General features: G+C 32.4%; 2 protein-coding genes across 3 annotated transcripts; both read right to left on the bottom strand.

Annotated features, from left to right (window-relative positions):
• Window positions 1–1312: 1312 nt before the first annotated feature.
• Window positions 1313–2274, bottom strand: LOC112715702 (NDR1/HIN1-like protein 26). Its single transcript, XM_025767503.3, has one exon. It carries the CDS (start codon window positions 2176–2178, stop codon window positions 1537–1539), a length of 642 nt encoding a protein of 213 aa, XP_025623288.1. The 5' UTR covers window positions 2179–2274; the 3' UTR covers window positions 1313–1536.
• A 3148-nt stretch (window positions 2275–5422) lies between these two features.
• Window positions 5423–10784, bottom strand: LOC112715701 (two-component response regulator-like APRR5). Of its 2 annotated transcripts, none has more exons than XM_025767501.2 (8): window positions 9867–10784; window positions 8719–8880; window positions 8484–8614; window positions 8218–8373; window positions 7503–7674; window positions 7081–7417; window positions 5947–6709; window positions 5423–5847 (listed from the first exon to the last, which is right to left on the bottom strand). In XM_025767501.2, exons 1-8 carry the CDS (start codon window positions 10114–10116, stop codon window positions 5725–5727), a joined length of 2094 nt encoding a protein of 697 aa, XP_025623286.1. In that variant the 5' UTR covers window positions 10117–10784; the 3' UTR covers window positions 5423–5724. The 2 variants fall into 2 exon arrangements, with proteins under 2 accessions (XP_025623286.1, XP_025623287.1); XM_025767502.2 differs by having other exon boundaries at window positions 7503–7617.
• Window positions 10785–19047: the final 8263 nt, after the last annotated feature.

Here is a 19047-nt window from a genome sequence, read left to right as displayed (position 1 = left end):
GAAGTAGCTCTTCCACCTTTCATTAATCTTCTCCTCTTGAGCCAACACCTCTCCATCCTTATCTTTTATGCACTTAACCTGATCCAAATTTCTCGTTCTTCTTTCACAGCTCTTTGCGATTCTATATATATACCTTTTTCTCCTTCTTTCGTGCCCAAAAAATGGTAGAAACCCTCATATGCTCTTGTTCTTACTCCACTTACAGTCACTTTTAATTTGTTTCTTTCTTAGCTGCTTTATATTTTTCCTATTTATCTGGGTTGCGGCATAAAGACCACTTTTGTAGTACACGTTAAACATACTATAAAATTACATAAGTATTCCTCAAATTTTATATTTTATAAGAATAAAAATGATGTGATAAATTATTATTGAGAGTTCAATTTAAATTCAATACTCTAAGTTTAAATAAAATATGTAAGGAAAATTATTTCATCGGTTAAATTAAATATCTATACAATTAATCGTGTTATGACATAATACAAGATAAAAGGTAAATTATCCATAGTATTGGAACAATTGTCCTTTTTCTGTTTTATTTTTAACATAAAAGCAACGGTTGTGAGTTGCTTCTGTCTGCATTATAATATTTTTATTTATCTAATGATCAAAGTACGTAGCTGCTTTAACTTAACACTACTACGCATAATTTTATTGGTCAATCATTAACTTTAAACAGCGATACACATACAACCACCCTAAACCTTTTGATCTAACCAAAGTAGGAATTATATACATGCATACGCAAATAAAAAGATTTAATTATATATTATTTATATTTAGTACAAAGTATGTTGTACTACAGCATAGGCTATGTATGCAGAAAATTGTTGGCACAGAGGAAGCTATAATTGGTAATTTAATGTTGTATCTATGTTTCTTTAGACAAAAATACTGAAGCATCAAAAACGGTAAGTGTTCAACTAACCACATTCAACTGTTAGAATCCCCAAATATATTCGATTGATACATGCGTGCATAGGTGTGACAAATCTCAAATTAAAGACACAAAAAAAAAAAAAAAATTGGAATGTGATTCATGGTTGCAAAAAGTTTGATTAAGAGTTTATCATAGATGATTCTTAAAGGCAACGAATTGACATGTACAATCTGCAGATTCTCCAAAGAAAGCTACCAATTTCTTTCTCATTGGAATCTCATTTTACAATGTTATTCATTCAAAAACTTGTTCTTTGTATCCACATAATAATAACCAAAAGAAAACAAAAGTGACCCCAATATCTACTCATGCATCCACTCCCAAAAGCTACTAAATAAAAAGACAGTGAAATTTAATCTTTACCACCACAAATTGTAGTAACTTTTGACCCTATCATTCATTCATTCATATACTTTATTTACAAGAATCACTTTAGTGGCTGCAAAACACCTTTTAATACAAAGCCAACCAAAATCTGAAAAAAAAAACAAGAAAATCTTTGAAGATTGAAGAACTCGCTATGATATATATGATTGTATTGTAATTAATCAGAACTATAATAATTCTTTCATTTTGAAACGGATGGTATGGTAAGTCTAAAGTGTGGTAGAACACTGAGAAGCCTGCTTTGAAGCCAGAGGAGGAGAAGGAGAAGGCAAAGAGGGTCCAAAAGCCATGAAAGAAACACAATTGACATTGAACCTGTAATGGCCAGAGACCCATGTTCCAACCTTCCAACGAAGCTTGCCATTAGCCTTAAGGTTCAAAACAAGTCTTCCAGAACTTTGATCACGCCCAAACTCATAACCAATTGAAGGAGACACAGGTAAACCATTTCCAACCAAAGAAGCAGTTAAGAGATTACTCTCTTCATTGCCTTGGTAGAAAGGAGGGACATAAGTGTCACCAGTTATCTGTTGTCCCTTGTAGCTTCCATAAACTACGATTTCGTCATAGTAGATGGAAACTTTCTGGTTTGGATTCTTGGAGAGGAGGGTGAGGTTGATGGTGGTGTTGAGATTTGGACCTGAGAGGTTGAGTTGGTAGATGTCAAGTTCTTTGAGTGAGAATTGAGGCTTTGAAGGGTGAAGGATGAGATAAATGAGGAGAATCAGTGCTAGAATTGTAGTTAAGAATGCTGAGAATGCAAAGAAGAGTTTCTTGTAGTTCCTCTCAAATCTTTTCAGTCCTTGTTTGTTGGCACAGTGCTTTGGAGATTCTATTGTGATTTGAGACATTTGCAAAAGAGAGAAGAGAGAGAGTGAATTGAAAGTTTGAAGGAAGTGATGTATAGTTTAGAAGGTTAAGGAAGAGTGGGTTGGAGTGGGGTTATATATAAATAATAGAGAGAAGAAAGTAACAATAATTTAGCATGCTTTATTTGGCTGTGACTTATAAGCTTCACCCTTGTGCATGTTGTCGTGATTGCTATGTAATTAAATATTATTAAAATATCTTCTGCAAATTTTCTTCATCGATATTATTGTAAGGAAGCTCTACAGACGTACACGCGTTAAATTTGCATAGGTGAATTGATCTGTAAACTTAGCAGAAAAGTTTAATAAAATGCAATGTGTTTTTCACTACCTTTTTCGCCACATAAAACAAAGGAAACGAAGCTGCTTCTTAAAAATGTGTGCCCATGACTATTTTATTAGAGATGTGCACACACAATTTTGTCAGATATTCTATTTATTTAATAACATAATGAGATAGTACGTATTTAACATTTATCAGTTTTATGGGTAATTTGGTTGAAGAGTAATATTATTAGGTGAATATGAATCTGTTGTGTTGAGAATGCACCGTTCTCCACCAAATGTCTAATTATTTTGGGATTATGCTTCTTTGCAAGCAATTACAGGGCGAAGTTTCAGTGGGACAAGTTTATTAGACTTTTCTTTTCCACTGTAGAAAACAAATTTGCAAATAATGCGTTTGTAGTTGAAATGCTAACAACAACAAAAAGTTCATCAAGGACCGTAGAAAAAAGAAAAAATTATTTGTGTTAATGAAATAGGTATTTGCATTTACATAACATAACCCTTAGGCCGTAAAATGCTTTGGTCACTTTCAAGATGATTGAGACTGCCATATAACACTAGCATCCAAATTTGTGGCCGTAACCGTCCCCATTCCAAACATACCTTTATTTGGTGCAACTCGATACTCAAAAAAGCTTAACAGAAAATCGGAACTTTTTTTTTATATATAAAAGAAGAGAAATCTATTGCAGATAATAGAACAACTTTGTTTGAGCTTTAAGCTAAAATACCTAATATAATGAATTCGGAACCAAAACAAAATTAAAAGGGGAAAAAAGTGCACACTGGATTCAACTCATAATTCAATTCGAGCTTGATTACTTGATAACTCATCGATGATTACGATGTTGTTACTTGAATTAGCACTAAATTGAGAACTTTTTAAATTTATTAGGGAACATCTATCAAGATCTCCATGTAAACAAATAGATAGATATTGTAGTACACAAGACTAAGGAACGGTTGAAACTTGAATGATAGTGAAGCCAATCCGCCGCATGAAGTGCTTATCCATGATGGTGATTTCCAGCTGTAAGCACACAAGTGAGACACGTGTCACAAAAAGATGGTGTGCTAATAATTCAGTGGGCCCCTCCTAGGTCCCGCAACATCACAACGTCACATGTGTCGGATGCATTGTGATATTCTTGGGCAATGCAAACAAATTCAGATCATACATAGTATATACTATATAGTATAAAAGATATGATACTGCCACGATGAATGAATGAACAAGATACGTTGATAACTCATTTTAGCTATAGTTAGATAGAATTGGTAATTATTTATTTGATTAGCAAACAAAAGCAAAAGGAAAAGATCTTAAAAGGAGCCGTAGATGAGATAACAAATATATGGAGTTGATAATGGGCAAAATTGATTCGTGGCATGCCCTTCTCCTTGTGTTATTTAGAGTTAGTATCGTATTAACTTGAATCAATATATTTCTCAATTATTGAATGAAAAGTGTATTCAGTCTAATTTCAAATTGCAATTTCATTTCATAACAAAACTTGACAGAAAAAAGATGGAACATGCAGAATCTGCGAAATGGCTTCTTGAGAAAGCAAGTCATTGGAAATTAATGTGAAGTTTTATGATACTTAAAAATGTGTTTTAGACTTTGCTTTTATTGAGAAGAGTGGGTCCCACTTGCAAGATTATTTTCCGTGCTTTAACTTTATAATATGAATATGCTTCAAAGTCATTATAAACTATTAATCTGTTCATGTTTGAAAGACATAAAGCTATTATGCAGTTGATTAGCCAAAATAATTATAAACCATCATTGAAACAGGGTGTTATCATCATGGTATGTTGATATGATCATGCATATCCATATATGGTGATGATGGTGGACCATTTGATTGCTTCAATTTTCTTTCATTTACCTAAAAAAGGGACCATTCTTGTTGGGACTTTGTGGAGACGTTTGACATTAAAAGTTCCTTTTTTCTTAGTTGATTATTGAACCCTTCAACAAAGAGAAAGTTGACGACCCCATAACTAAAAGGTTTCTTTTCTCCTATTCTCAGTTTCTTTGCTTTTTTCATGGACAATAATATTATTAATAAAGACTCCTAGCTTTTATTCACATTATTGAAGGGAGTAGAAGAATATTTTACTTAGTTTTATTCGGAGAAAGCATACAACTTTTTGAAACTCTTAGTTGTGTTTGAAATTGAATCACTGTAAACTAAGGCTAATATCTTGGCCTGAGAAAACCAATAAAATAGGTTAAATGTGTTATGAAGGCAGAAGGTAAAAAGAAAAATAAATTTAGATTTTAGTGGTTGGTTACTACAAGCAACGAAAAAGGAGGAGGCCTAGTTTAGACAACTTTTGGCATTATTATTTCTAAAACATTAGTGGTCCCCTAACAAAATATGTATGTATTCTATGGCTCCTTGCATTTGTCCATTTCTGCAATATGTATTCTATGTCTCGAACTTTATCAACAATTCGCAAACTCAATGGAGATCCTTACACCAATTCATGAAATTTCCCAATGCCCCTAAAAAATTTCAGGAGACAAAAATATTATTCAACTCTGCGTGCAGCTGCAAGTTAGTGCATGTGAAAGTGAAATTGTTTTTAAGCTGCTGGATTTTTCTTATGGCTAGCATTCTTTACGTCCAATACTAATTTTCTTAAGATATCTTATCTCCTTCCAATTGTAAATTTCGAAATAACTTGGCAAAGGCATAAAAAGTTGGGTGGCGTCCTGATATGTTGAAGTCTCCAAGGGAAAATCCATGTTGCCTTTTTAGTTTTCTTATCATTTTTCAATATCACCTTTTGTGAAATATGGGTAGTGCGGTGGGACTGGAATCATTTTCAAAACTCTTTAAATGCCCACTCCTTCAAGAAAGATTGCTTGACAAACTGGCAACAATTTTTAAGAAAGTAAAATTTTGAACAAACATAAAAATTGAACTACTTGTAAAAACTTAGCGTCATATGATGTTATAGTAATGCTCTATAATCTCCTACATAATCCATCATCATGAGTCCTGATGAACAATCAAATCCTTACAAATAAACAAATAAATAATGTGGCAGCAAAATAACTATGACACTATATAGATTACAAGGATATATTACATTAGCTATATCTAAAAGGAAATAGAAATGAGGAAAGTCGTCTTAGAAAGCATATACAGATCATGTGATTCGAGAAAACAAAATTTTGAAGCAACTATACTAAATAAGTGTTCTCTCTAGTGAGTCAGAAATGTGTTAAAGATCATATTCTTTGCCATCTTTCTCTGCAGTGAGTGCATCCGGCTGCACTTGACGAACAAATTGACCTTTCACTCTCGGGCGCTGCTCTGCTAGTTTCTTTCTGCTCTCATATCGAACCTGTTAAGAAGTTCAAGAAATAGATGTCAGCAAATGAGGATAATTTAGATAAAAGAATGATGCCGTGATAATAAAAAGGTTATGCTGATATTAACAGACCTTCTTCTCATAGCATCTCTCTTTCCTTTTCAAGCGGAACTTATTTAGAGCTGCTTCTCTTTGGATAGATCGATGAGAGCTCGCATTGTTTGCCATCTCTTCATTCTTACCCTCTGAAGCTGCTCTGCCAATTGGGACCTGATCAACAATGTTGCTGCTTCCACAGTTGCTTCCATACCCCATGCTATTAAGATGGCTTGCATTTCCATTACAGAAGCTACCGGATCCACTTTGATCAGTTGCAGGAGAGATATGTCTTCGATCCTCAGCATGTTCTGGTTTGTGTTCCGGTCTGGAAATCATGTTGTTTGGAGCACTTTTTCCACCAGAACTGGGAGATTCATAAACCTGCTCTGAACTATTGTCTTTAACACTTGATTGATAAAATCCATTTACTTGAAAGGCTGGTTCAAGAAGCACAACTGAACTGGGGCTAGGCACCAATGGTGGACCCGATTGTGTGCGAAACATTGGAGGAAGTACAGAACCATAGGCCGTGCACAAATCATTGAACCTTACACCTTTAACTGCAATCGGGAGAGAGTGCCCTTGCTGTTGTGAGTGTGAAGTTGCTGCTTCAGATTCTTTCGATTGGGGTGTAGTTGGAGATAAAAGATTTCTTTGCACACTAGGTGTTGAACTTTCTGAATTACACCCAGTAGCAAAATGGGATATACTTTTCTCGCAATTTGTTCTCTGTTCCCTTTGTTGGTCAGAGAAGTTTAAAATCGCAGGTGAGGCTTGAAATTGCTTGTTTGTATACCTGCAAGAAACCTCTTAACGATGAGCATATATACAATCTTTGAAAAACTTGAAACATCCCTATTCTAAAGTTAAAGATGTAGCATATCAAATCATGTAACTTTAGTTCTTTGAAACTTTTTCTTCTCTTTTTCAAATACATTTCAAAGAACTTAAGTTACTAAAAATTTATCACTCAGTTCATTATCTTTGATATATCCCCCAGGTACTTGTAATAAAATTCATGTCCAGTACCATCATAGTTTGTATAGGAGATTCGATAAATGGAGCCTGTTAAATTTGTTTAAAGATATCGGACCCTTTTGATTCTTTTAAATAAACTACTTAAAATAAAAGAAAAGTACAAGAATAACAAGGCATTTCAATGGTTACCGCTTGAAAGCTGAGGCATTTGAATGCATGATGGTATTTCTTTCTTCAGCGAGTTCATTGTCACAGTTGCTGGGATGAGGTCTTCTTAGGGAAAGATCCAACTGCGGAATGAAGTCAAACTTTCCTGTGCAGTTAACTGTGGGAGTTTTGAGACTGCAGTTTGGACGATTATGAAATGCTCCAATCAAGTCAATAGCTTCCTTAGAACAGCTAATTTGAACACAGTGATTGTCATGAGCCTCACCACAGATAGTAGCACTCCGAAAATGTTCTGTATCGCCATCCTTGCCATTCGTTGTGCTTGTCTCACAATTTTTGCTACTAGCCATAGCTAATCCTAGAAAATTAAAAGTTGGTGTGTTTTAGACATTTTTGTTGTGAAGCATAAGAAAAGATTATTGCAGTAAGGGAAAGAAATTTACCTCCAGCATGACTGTCATGCATAACTGATATCTGCCCCAAACGCATGCACGTTTCTACCTCTTGTGTCATTGTTCCAGTTGGATATGATTCACCACATTTCAGTGAAGCAAATTCCTGCATGTTATCGACAGGGCCACTCTCAGCTTCCAGGTCGGGCTTTGTGCAAGAGCTCTGCAAGAGAGAGCAAACATGCATCTCTAAATGAAAACTTTATCTAGCCAACCCAGGCTGCAAGCAAATTTCTTATAACTATAAGAGGCTTTTTTAACAGAAGTAAACACCCCCCAGAACACATTAGGTATTTGGAGTGTATTGACTAGGACCTGATTTTTTCCGATAGGCTTGAGCGGTGACAAAACACTTCATAACACTACAGTCTTAGTTGTTAACAAAACCAAAAGTTGATAGATTTGGCAGTCGTCCATAGATGTTGAAAATACAAAATGACAGAGAAATAAATGATGGGAAATTTCAGACAGATAGATATGTTAGAAATTCCAATCTGATGGCATAAGCATGCAAGTGTAAAGAGTTTAACCCAAAAATAGAAAAAAACGGAATGATAATAGAACAATTCCATATCAGGTGCACAACCTGGTGTGACAACATGCCAAATCTACTTGAACAGTTTCATTATTTGTGATTTGTCATAAATGTAAGTAAAGATCAGAACCAAAAACAGAAAACAATAATTTGTAGATCAAGAAGACTAACCTGTGCATCACTTCCTTTCTCGATTAATTCCTTATTTCTCTGAATGGAAGCAGCATCACCACTTGAACGAATACTAGCATCATTGTTTTCAGCAGTGGCTTCAACCTTCTGCTGCGCAACACTCTCATCTTGGAGGCCATTCATGGCAACAGTTGACTGACACAGCAAAAACAATAAAAATTTCAAAAATTTATCAATGAATTCCGAGCGTTTAAGAGAAAAACATGGGAGAAAAATGAAAAAGAAATAGTGAGCTGAAATCCTACCGATTGCCTTCTCCAAACATGCTGCCACAAATTCCTCAATTCATTTTTTCTAAGGGGCTTAACAAGATAATCAGCAGCTCCCCTCAGCATACACTTGTATACTGTACTTATAGAATCTTGTGAGGACATCACTACAAAGTTATAAACAATGACAGAGCATTTAAGTAAAATGTTAATGTTGAATTGGAATGTTTCAATAATTTAACAGCTAGAAGACTTAGATAAGGTATCATACTTATGACAGGGATATTTTTGCAAATATCATGTTCCATAATTAAAGTGAGAAGTGCATAGCCAGATATGGCAGGTAAATCCACTTCCGTCAGTATTAGATCGATATTGCGTGGTCTTCCCTTGAGTATTTCCCATGCCTTTAGGCCATCAGGAACAGCCGCCACTGCTCAAAATAGATGAGCAAAGTTAATTCTAAGTTCCTACAGCATGTAATTAGTTTCAAGCACTAGGAAGATAATTTTTTTAAGTTCTTAAGAGCATGTAATTAGTTTCAAGGACGAGGATTTGTTCGATTACAAGCTTAAGCAAGATGAAAATTTTGCATAACAGAGAATTAATATGGCAAATAAACATCAAAAATAAAGAATTGAATCATGTTTATGATTTGAGCCTGCAGTTTCCAGACAGACAGTACTCTTAATACAAAAACCAAGTTGGAGACAGCAATTAGTTCCTTGGATTTTCATTGAACCCATATCCCCATCACATTCCTGTCAGAAATAATAATTTTTATTCCTTTTTTCCTTGCAAAATTATTAAAGAATATATAAGAAAAAAGCATATACGATGGCTGATGCACACTTTTTCTTGTCCATTCTTTTTTTTGTCATTATTAAATCATTTAAATCATCATAAACTTTGAGGCGGCCGATAATTTAGTAAATTTTGTAATTACAAAAATTGATATCTCAATCTATTCTCAAATTTACAGTCCAATAGCCTTGATAAGGTATATCATATATCTTCTTATTCCTTTTAGTTTGGTCAAACACAGCAAGAAAGACACCGAAGCCAGAACTAAGAAAAGGTGTATCAATATTTATTTATAATCAATAAAATCCACGGTTTCAGTCCTGAAAATCGAAACTCTAACAGAGAAGAAGCTCATGTGATAGTTGACTATTGAACACACAAGCGGTAAAACAGAGACGAAAGAGCAAGCAATGGAAACGATAGAAAGCTCGGTAACTGTATTTGGAGAAACTCAATCGCTTCCTCGTTCCAACACACGGATACACCACGTGTCATCATCATTCAAATAAGAAGATGGATAGAGAGGAATTCATTCATTGATGGTAATTGAGAGTTGAAAGCAGAAGAAAAAGACGAAATTGAAGTGAAAATGAATGGTAGAGAGTGAAGAAAGACCTTTGTAGCTGCATTTTCTGAGGAGCGCCGCTATAATCTGCCTCGTGGAATCATCAGCTTCAACCAAGAGCACCCTCAGTACCATCTTCGGCAAGAACTTCTCCCACCTCATCAGCCCTTTCGATTCTCCTCCTCCGCCTTTTCCCTCCGTTGCAGTAGTTTCTTCCTCGGCAGCCGCCACCGTAGTCGTCTGCTTCTCTTCTTCCTCAGCCGTTCCAACTAATCTCTCGCTCACAACTACCTCACCCATGTTTATTCCCTCTCAAACGGAATCAATCCCTGCTATTCCACCTGAATCACACTGTACCATGAGAATCTTCTTCTTTGATGGAGCTTCCAAAACCAGCAGGCACACACAATTTTCTGATTTCTTTGTTTCCACAGAACCAATTTTGGAGGGTAAAAATGAAAACATCTAAAAAGAAATTAAAACATCGGAAAAAGGAAGGGGAATATCTAGAAGGAAGGACAGGAGCACCGTTAAGTTTAACAGCGGAAGTTGAATCCAACGGCTTCAGATGAAACACTTATGCTAACCGCCACTGATCCAACGGTTCAAGAAAATATCCCCAACGCTACAAAATATCTAGAGAAATGGCCCACATGGTCCACGTCATCAATTAGATCTGATTTTCGGCCGAAGATCTAAAGCCAAACATCCATTGGGTTCTCGTGGTTGGTGCATCGCGTTGGTGGTGGATATTATTTCTTCCCCATTCTTTTCTTCTTCATTTTTTCTAAAGAAATTCATTTAATAATTAATATTCTCTTTTTCAAATGCCTCCACGATTACCATTACCATTACCATCCAAATCAAAAATATCAAAATATGGTATTATAGGATATTTTGGGAGGTGGGACAAATGGCATTGAGGTGGAGCCCTCTTGTGGGAGAGAAAGATATTACTTGTTAAATCCACTCCTCAAAGATATTTTCGGAGTTGCTTTAAGGGCGTCCATGAATCGAATGGACCTAGATGTGCCACGTGGCTGTGTCTCAGGCGATTTCAAGTTTTGTGGCTTTGAAGTTGTCAAACGCAATCTGCGATGATGAAACGATCCCACGCGCTGCATATGTGGCACTATTTGTATTCGTACTTGATTGGATCGCACTGGTGACGTGGACAAGCAGTGATTGGTCTATGTTTAATGAAGAATGGAAATTACCTTAATGGGACTGCAGATATTGCGCGTGTTTTAAAGGTGTGAGTAGGGATTAGAATGGTTAGATTAAACCTTGTGGACACTGAACTTAAAAAAGTTTTCACCTTCTAAGTTCTAACACTTTTCGATTTGTCATTCGTTACGGCCAGGGTGTCATCTTATCCTCTCTTTGTTATATGATTAAGGGCCCGTTTAATATGTTTATAAATAATTTTTGTTTATTTTTAATTTATAAAAAGGTATAATATTAATGTTTAGTATCATTTTTAAAATTAAATTATAATTTTTTAAAAAATTATTTAAGTGTTTATAAAAAATTTAAAAAAAATAAATTTTTTATGATAAAAAATTTTTTATTAATTTTTTTAAAAATAAATACTTTTAAATTAAAAAATTAAATACAAAATAATTTATTTATAAATTATTTTTAATATAAATATTTATTAAAAATTTTAATTAAGTTATTTATCCAAAACTAGATCTAAGTACTTTTAACTATTTGATTGCTCCTAAAACAGTCTTCTAATCTAGTACTATTTCTAATGCCTTGACTAACTACTAATACTTTCACACAAACTGTTATTATTTTTTTTTTTTTTTTGAAATGTTATTATACTAAGGTATTGGGTTTACCCAGCCTATAATTCTCTAAGGACACGTTACATTTATTAACTTTAAAAGTTTTATTATTAAGACATATGTTAGTTAAACTTTAAAATATTTTGATCAAAACAATTAGCCAAATATTTGACACAATTAAAAATGTCGTGTTATTACAATAACTAAAGAATAAACTGATATTCAAATGTCATTCATAGTGCACAACAAAATTAGTTTAATATTAAATCGTATAAAATCGTAACAAAATATAATTAAATATTATATATACTAATTTATAATATCCTAAATATTCTCTAATAACATAACATAAAAGAAAACGAGCAATAGTTTAGGATGAAAATGGCATAACATTTTACATCCTTATCTTTTATCGCTCTCGTTATTCTTTCATTAATCTCAGTAGTATTATTTTATTCTTGCGTGCCAAAACAAACTTCACTCTTCTTTGTGGGTGTTTTAAATCATTGGTTATAACAAGCTATGTAACTAAATATAAATATATGACAATAAGTTATGACACGTAAGATGTAGATATTTAAGTGAAGAATCTCTTTTTCTTTATTATGCGTAATCTCTTTTTCTTTATTATGCACTTGATCTTGTTTTGATAATTCATATTATACTTTACCAATAGCCTATTTTCAATTAGATGTTGTAATGTGTTCCGGATTTTAATTTTTTAACCTTATCCTAACTATTGAATGGCTCGAATTAAGTAGGATGTCTAAATCAAGGTTCAAATTCTTTGCGCGGTCTGAATACAAGTTTTTAATTTTAAAAAATTCAATATCATTCTTACATTGAATTCGAATGGTATAAATAAAGTTTTGAACTCTCAAATATGGTTTAACATTCCATACATTTTCTTAATATCCAAAAATTATTTCTTGAACTATTCTAATTAACTTGAGTCCTAAGTCCTTTTGTAGGTATATCCTCTGCTGTCACAAGAAGCTGCAGCTATCCCAATTAAGAGGTCGTCCCAGGTTTCTCACCAATCAAATCTCAAGTGCAGATAGCCCCTTGAACATAATGTAACCACCAACAATTCTTAAATATCTGAATTATTTGTCTTCAATTTACTCATCTCTAATACCCTTGTGTTAATAATAACTACATATGCAAACACAGATGATATTCCACCAACAGCTCAATATTATACTTTTAGTCAGTATTTTTAATAAATTGTGCTATCCTTGTAACATTGTTCGATTAATAAATCGTATATTAAGACACAAGGAATACTGAAAAAGTTAGTCGGTAGGGACTCATGCCATGTATGATATTGAAGTGAAGTTATTTTAGATATTTTAAGAGCAGCTAGCTAGATGTGACTGTGGTTTAATGAATTGAAACAGCAAAGAATGTATGGCTGACATGAAAGGTTTTACTCTCGAGAAAAAGACAAATGAATGCATCATCCAGCTCCATAGCTTAAGATATTTAACTTTAAGTGCCAGTTACGAGTTTCACGAAGCAATCTCCCAATGCAAATGAATATTGCCTCAGTTTCATTACGATATATATATATATATATATATATATATATATATATATATATATATATATATATATATATATATATATATATATATATATATATATATATATATATATATATATTAGTCAATGTGATCATCATTAATAATAAACCTTTATTTAAACAATCCCATTAGATCACTAACAAAGAATTTAGCCAACAACAAATTAACAAATACTTTAAAAATTATATTTTATACTAAATTAATTATCATTAATTAGTAATAATTTAAATTTTATTTAAAAAGAAAGTTTATCTATTATGTATCCTAAAAGTACATGTTATGATTATAAAATAAAAATTTTTTTATTAAAAATATAAAAAATTAAATTTTAATATATTTATTTTTATATTTATTAAATAAAAATATTTAAATTTTTTTACTAATAATGAATTTATTATGTATTTTTAGGACACATATTAATTAAATTCTTTAAAAAACACAAAATTAATAATTATTAATTACAGTTATTTAAAATAAACTGATTAAAAATTGTTTAGTTCTCTTTATACAAAATAGCATGGAGCCGGAATTAATTAGACAAACGAAAAGAGAAGAGAAAGCTTACTGATTATCCAATCCGAATTAGGTAAAAAATAAGTGGAAAGCCACGTGGATAAGCATGTGCAATTGGCAATGAGGCATTTTATGATGAATATAATTTGGCCTAAACTTTTGGTGTTGCAAGTTGCAAGCTACAACGAAAGCAACGCAACTTCGTTGCCACGCAGAGCAAATAACTACACGACTTAGGTAACGACGTGACTAATTCCTGAACATGAACAAGCATTACAAAATTCTTTGCTATTGGGTTCTTTTTTTACCGTCGAATATAATGTTGGTGAAGATTTTTTTATGTTGATTGCATCTGTTTCACGGACGCACATTGGGATCGGGGAACGGAAGCAAGTTGAGATGCTTTACTACAGTGAAAACTATATATGATTTTTAAGATAAAATGAAACAATTATGACATATTATAAATGACTAATTTTTTGGCCGAGTTTGATTTTGGGTAAAATTTAGGAAACTGTCATGATGAACATGTGTTTTTTCTTCTTTTTCTTTGTTTCCGTCGGCGTGATTATCAACATGTGGTTAGTTAGTTCAATTAGTTGCCTTTTATTTTTTCTTTTAAATTAGGTTTTGCATTTCATTCTTTTTTTCAATAATAAGACTTAAATCTAATCGGGCAAGCAAATATAATGCCAGAAGTATTGATCATAACGAATCCTTTAACAACTCGACTCACAAAGGATCGACCTCATTAAAATTTTAAGGTAAAAAAAAAGTATTCAAGAAAAGAAAAAGAATACCCCACTTATGATCTATTTATAGTTCGAGGTCAATTTAGCACCTTAATTATATATTATGTACAAAGAGAATTTCAAAGTAGTTAAACATATTTATTTGTGTAAAACTCACGTAATAAAATGGTCTTACACTCTTACTAAAACTAGTTTCAAAGATAATAGTTAAGAGTCGTATCATTGATTTAATCAAAATGTTTTTACTAAAATTAATAAATTATTGTAAAGATAATTTTTTTATATTTTTAATATATTAAATACAAAAACAAAAATATGTCAGTTTTTACTGAATAAAAATAAAAAAAATTCATATTACATATATGTCAGTTTTTATAATTTATATAAATTACTTTAACACGGTGGATACTATCATGATTTACTAAGAACGTAAATTTAATATATATACCATTTTCACAATTTATATAAAACGCTATAAAATTGTGGATGTTACTATTTGTTTATGAATCGTAATATCCTGCCAAGATTCATTAAGAATATTATAATTTTTTTAATACATAAGTCATATGGTAGGTAAATTCACTTTTTTATTTTACATATTGGAGAAAAGTTGGTGTATAACACGGTTATGGGCGTTTATGGTACTTCATGCAAATGTGATGGCTGCGATAAAGAAATTGGACGGTTCGATTTGATACCAGTAATCGGACGGTCTGATTTAGAACTGGAAGAATATACAAATTGGTCCGTCCGATTTGTGCCCCAACCAGGTGTTGCGCATGCAAGTGTTCCCTACTAAGTTGTATACATGCCTTTGCTGATTGCTGAACGCTCTTCTCCTCATTCTCTTTCACTTTTAAGCAGTAACGAAAATCTCTTCTCCTCCAATTTCACCACCAGCTTTTTTCATGGTTTTCTGTTGATGAAGTTTCAAATTAAAAAAATTAGACCATTCCTTTTTAGCAATGTCTAGAAGAAGAAGAATAAAAGATGTCAATTGTCCGAAACTCCACATTGCTAATTATCTTGATCATTCTAACTATGTAAATTTTTATTTTAAAAAAATTTATTTTAAATAAAATAATAATTATTATAATGTTAGAGATTAATAGTTTATTATGATGATAATGTTAGAAATTAGTGTAGTAATAATGTTTGAATATTTTAATCTGATTAAAATAATTTTAAGAATTAGTAATGTTAGATTATAATGCAGAGATTAAAAATTAGTGTAATAATATTATTTAGAAGGAAATATTATGGTACATTATGATAATAAATTAATTATTGTTATTAATAAGATAATTGTAATAATAATAGTAATAATACTGTTATTAAAAATGGAGATATGAAAAATAAAATAATTAATATTAATTATTATTACTGAATTTATTGAAATAATAATAATAATAATAATAATAATAATAATAATAATAATAATAATAATAATAATTGTTATTTACTACTGATGGTTTAATTATTATTAGAATACAGCACTAATATTAAGATACCAACGTGTGATAATAAATCATTTAATTAGTATTAATTGGTAGTAACAAATAAGTTTTTTGTAGTAATAATATTTATGATTAAGAGTTCGTAAGATAGTAAAATAAATATTATAATTTAAAAATTATTAAATTAATTATTTTTGTTATAAGTATAACGTAAATATTTAATAAAGGAATAATGATTGATTTATTGTTGTATGTATTGTATAAAATTGAATAGTTACTTGAGTATTAGTATATAATATATAATATAATAGTTATTTATTTAACAGTATTGTTATTATTATTATTTTTATTGATTGTGGATACGTTTTACTGGTTATTTGGTAATGAAAGTTTGATTCTATTAAATTTAATTTGTTAATTAATTAATATTATGTTTGTGTTTAGGGTTCTAGAATGTTTCAATGCGACCACTACATGCCGTCGGATCAGTACAATCCAATAGTGGAGGGGTATTTACGGGACACCGGCTTTTATCATGTTTCACAGATTGGAGTTGTCCAATGTCAGTCGGCATTGGTTAATGCTCTGATCGAGAGATGGTGTCCTGAGACGCACACGTTCTATTTTTCGGTTGGTGAGTGTGCCTTGACACTGGAGGATGTGGCGTTAATTCTTGGTCTTCCGACAACTGGTTTGCCAGTTATGGGACCGACTGATTATCAGATTTTTGCTAGTAAAGAATTCACAAAAATAATCACGTTGCTAGTATAGTTTCTAAACCAACAAAGAATCCTTTCGTACAAAAACTTGGTTGTCACAAGTAACAAAACCCAATAAAAGTAATAACCGAAGTATTTAAACCCCGGGTCGTCTCTCAAGGAATTGCAGGGAGGTATGCTTATAATTGGTTATGGAAAAGTATATTTTTGGGATTTTGGATAAGAGACCAGAAAAGTAAATTGTAAGAAAAATAAAATAACAACTGTAAAAGCTCTTGCCAAGGTATGAGAACTGGAAATCCTATCCTAGTTATCCTTATCAATTGTGATGAGAATTGTTCATTGCTCCCACTTAATTAACCCTCAACAAATGAAGGAAAGTCAAATGGACTAATTAATTTGATTCCTCAAGTCCTAGTCAACTCCTAAGGAAAGACTAATTTTAGTGGAATCCAAATCAATTAGCAACTTTCAATTATCAATCAACGAAGGAGTTTGATAACTCAAGTGTTACCAATTACTCAACCAAGCCAAGAACATAGAATCCTACTCTAACAACCTTCTAAGCATTTTGTCCAGTACTTGGAGGGCATAACATAAAAACATAGAAAAGCAATGAGAGATAATAAAATCCAAACAATCAATTGCATTAATATGGAAATTAAATCTAACATCAAAAGTTCACAAACCAAAATAATAACAATGAGTAATCAATAAGAGTAAAAGAGGAATCCTAAATCCTAAAACCTAGAGAGAGGAGAGAGCCTCTCTCTCTAAAACCTAAAATTGTGTGTATGAAAGTTGTATGATTGAATGAATGGATTCCCCCACTCTGTAGCCTATAATCTATGTTTTTTGGGCCGAAAACTGGGTCAAAAACAGTCCAAAAATCGCTGGGGTGATTTCTGATACGTACAGGTTGCGGCTCATGCGCGCGTACGTGCCATGTGCGCATGCGCGCCGATGGGAATTTCGCAGATGCGCGCGTCAACGAGTTTTGCACGTGCGCATCCCTGATCTCCAGGTCAACTATGGCAAATTATATATTGTTGTGAAGCCCCGAACGTTAGCTTTCCAACGCAACTGCAAACGCTTCATTTGGATCTCTGTAGCTCAAGGTATGACTGTTTGAGTGTGAAGAGGTCAGGGCTGACAGCTTTGCAGTTCCTTCAGCTTCTTGTATTCCGTCCACTTTTGCATGCTTCCTTTCCATCCTCTAAGCCATTCCTGCCCTATAATCTCTGAAAATAATTAACACACATATCAAGGCATCGAATGGTAATAAGAGAGGATTAAAAATAGTGAATTAAAGGCCAAAGAAGCATGTTTTCAATCATAGCACAAAATCAGGAAGGACAATGTAAAACATGAGAATTCAATGAATAAGTGTGAGATTAGTGGATAAGATCTACTCAATTAAGCACAAGATGTACCACGAAATAGTGGTGCATCAAATCTCCCCACACTTAAACATTAGCATGTCCTCATGCTATGCTCAAGAGAAGCCATAAGAGTGAAGAGGAATGGTAGACAGTATGAGATGCAACCTATCTATATGAATGCAATTACATGCAAAATGTTTCTATCTACTTGGTTAAAAGTAAACAAATCTTTCAAGAACAAATATAATTGGATTCCACTAATTCAAATCATAAAATGAAGTACAAATATACTTGCAAGAAGAAAATAGCTCATGAAAGCAGGGAATATAGAATCGAGCATCGAACCCTTACTGGAAGTGTATACACTCTAATCGCTTAGGTGTTTAAGGTTCAATTCTCTCAATTCTCTACTAACTTTGCTTTCTAAGACTTTCTCTTCATCTAACCATCAACAGAAATTTAATACACAAATACACAAATCAAGAGGTCTTTTAAGGGTTGTAATGAGGTCAAGGTCAAGGTAGGATTGTATTTGGTCAAGTGGACTAAAATCTGAATCCTTAATTAACTTAAACTTTCCACCTAACTTAGGACAATCCATGTAATTACAATGCAAGATCTAACTGCCCATTAACTATGTTTACCACATATTCATGCATTCCAATTTTGAGTACATTGCATATGCATTGATATTATTACTTAACTTGGGGCATTTTGTCCCCTTTGAGCATTTGCTCTTTTGCTTTTCTTTTTCTCTCTTTTTTTTATTTTTATTTTTATTATTATTATTTTCTTTTCTTTTGTTTTTTCTCAATGCATATGATTAAAGTATTGAATGCAATAATATATGCTTAATTATTGTTTGCAAATTTTCACAAGAATATACAACACCCAATTCTCAAACCAAATGTTTTCAATCCCAATTTTTCCCACACTTAATTCATGAGCACTCTCACTAGTCTAAGCTAACCAAGGATTCAAATTAAGAACATTATTATTTTTCGCTTAGAGTTAGTGATGAGTTAAAGT

The sequence above is a fragment of the Arachis hypogaea genome, chromosome 10 (genome assembly GCF_003086295.3).
Source record: "Arachis hypogaea cultivar Tifrunner chromosome 10, arahy.Tifrunner.gnm2.J5K5, whole genome shotgun sequence".
Classification (NCBI taxonomy): domain Eukaryota; kingdom Viridiplantae; phylum Streptophyta; class Magnoliopsida; order Fabales; family Fabaceae; genus Arachis; species Arachis hypogaea.
The sequence above is the reverse complement of the archived record's forward strand: the minus strand, read 5'-3'. Positions and strand labels throughout refer to the sequence as shown.

Coding starts and splice junctions, on each gene's coding strand:
- LOC112715702 (XM_025767503.3), bottom strand. CDS start 2,178: ATGTCTCAAATCACAATAGAATCTCCAAAGCACTGTGCCAACAAACAA.
- LOC112715701 (XM_025767501.2), bottom strand. CDS start 10,116: ATGGGTGAGGTAGTTGTGAGCGAGAGATTAGTTGGAACGGCTGAGGAA. Junction 8,615..8,718: donor CAAAAATATCCCTGTCATAA/GTATGATACCTT, acceptor ATAACTTTGTAG/TGATGTCCTCACAAGATTCT. Junction 6,710..7,080: donor AATGCCTCAGCTTTCAAGCG/GTAACCATTGAA, acceptor GGTTTCTTGCAG/GTATACAAACAAGCAATTTC.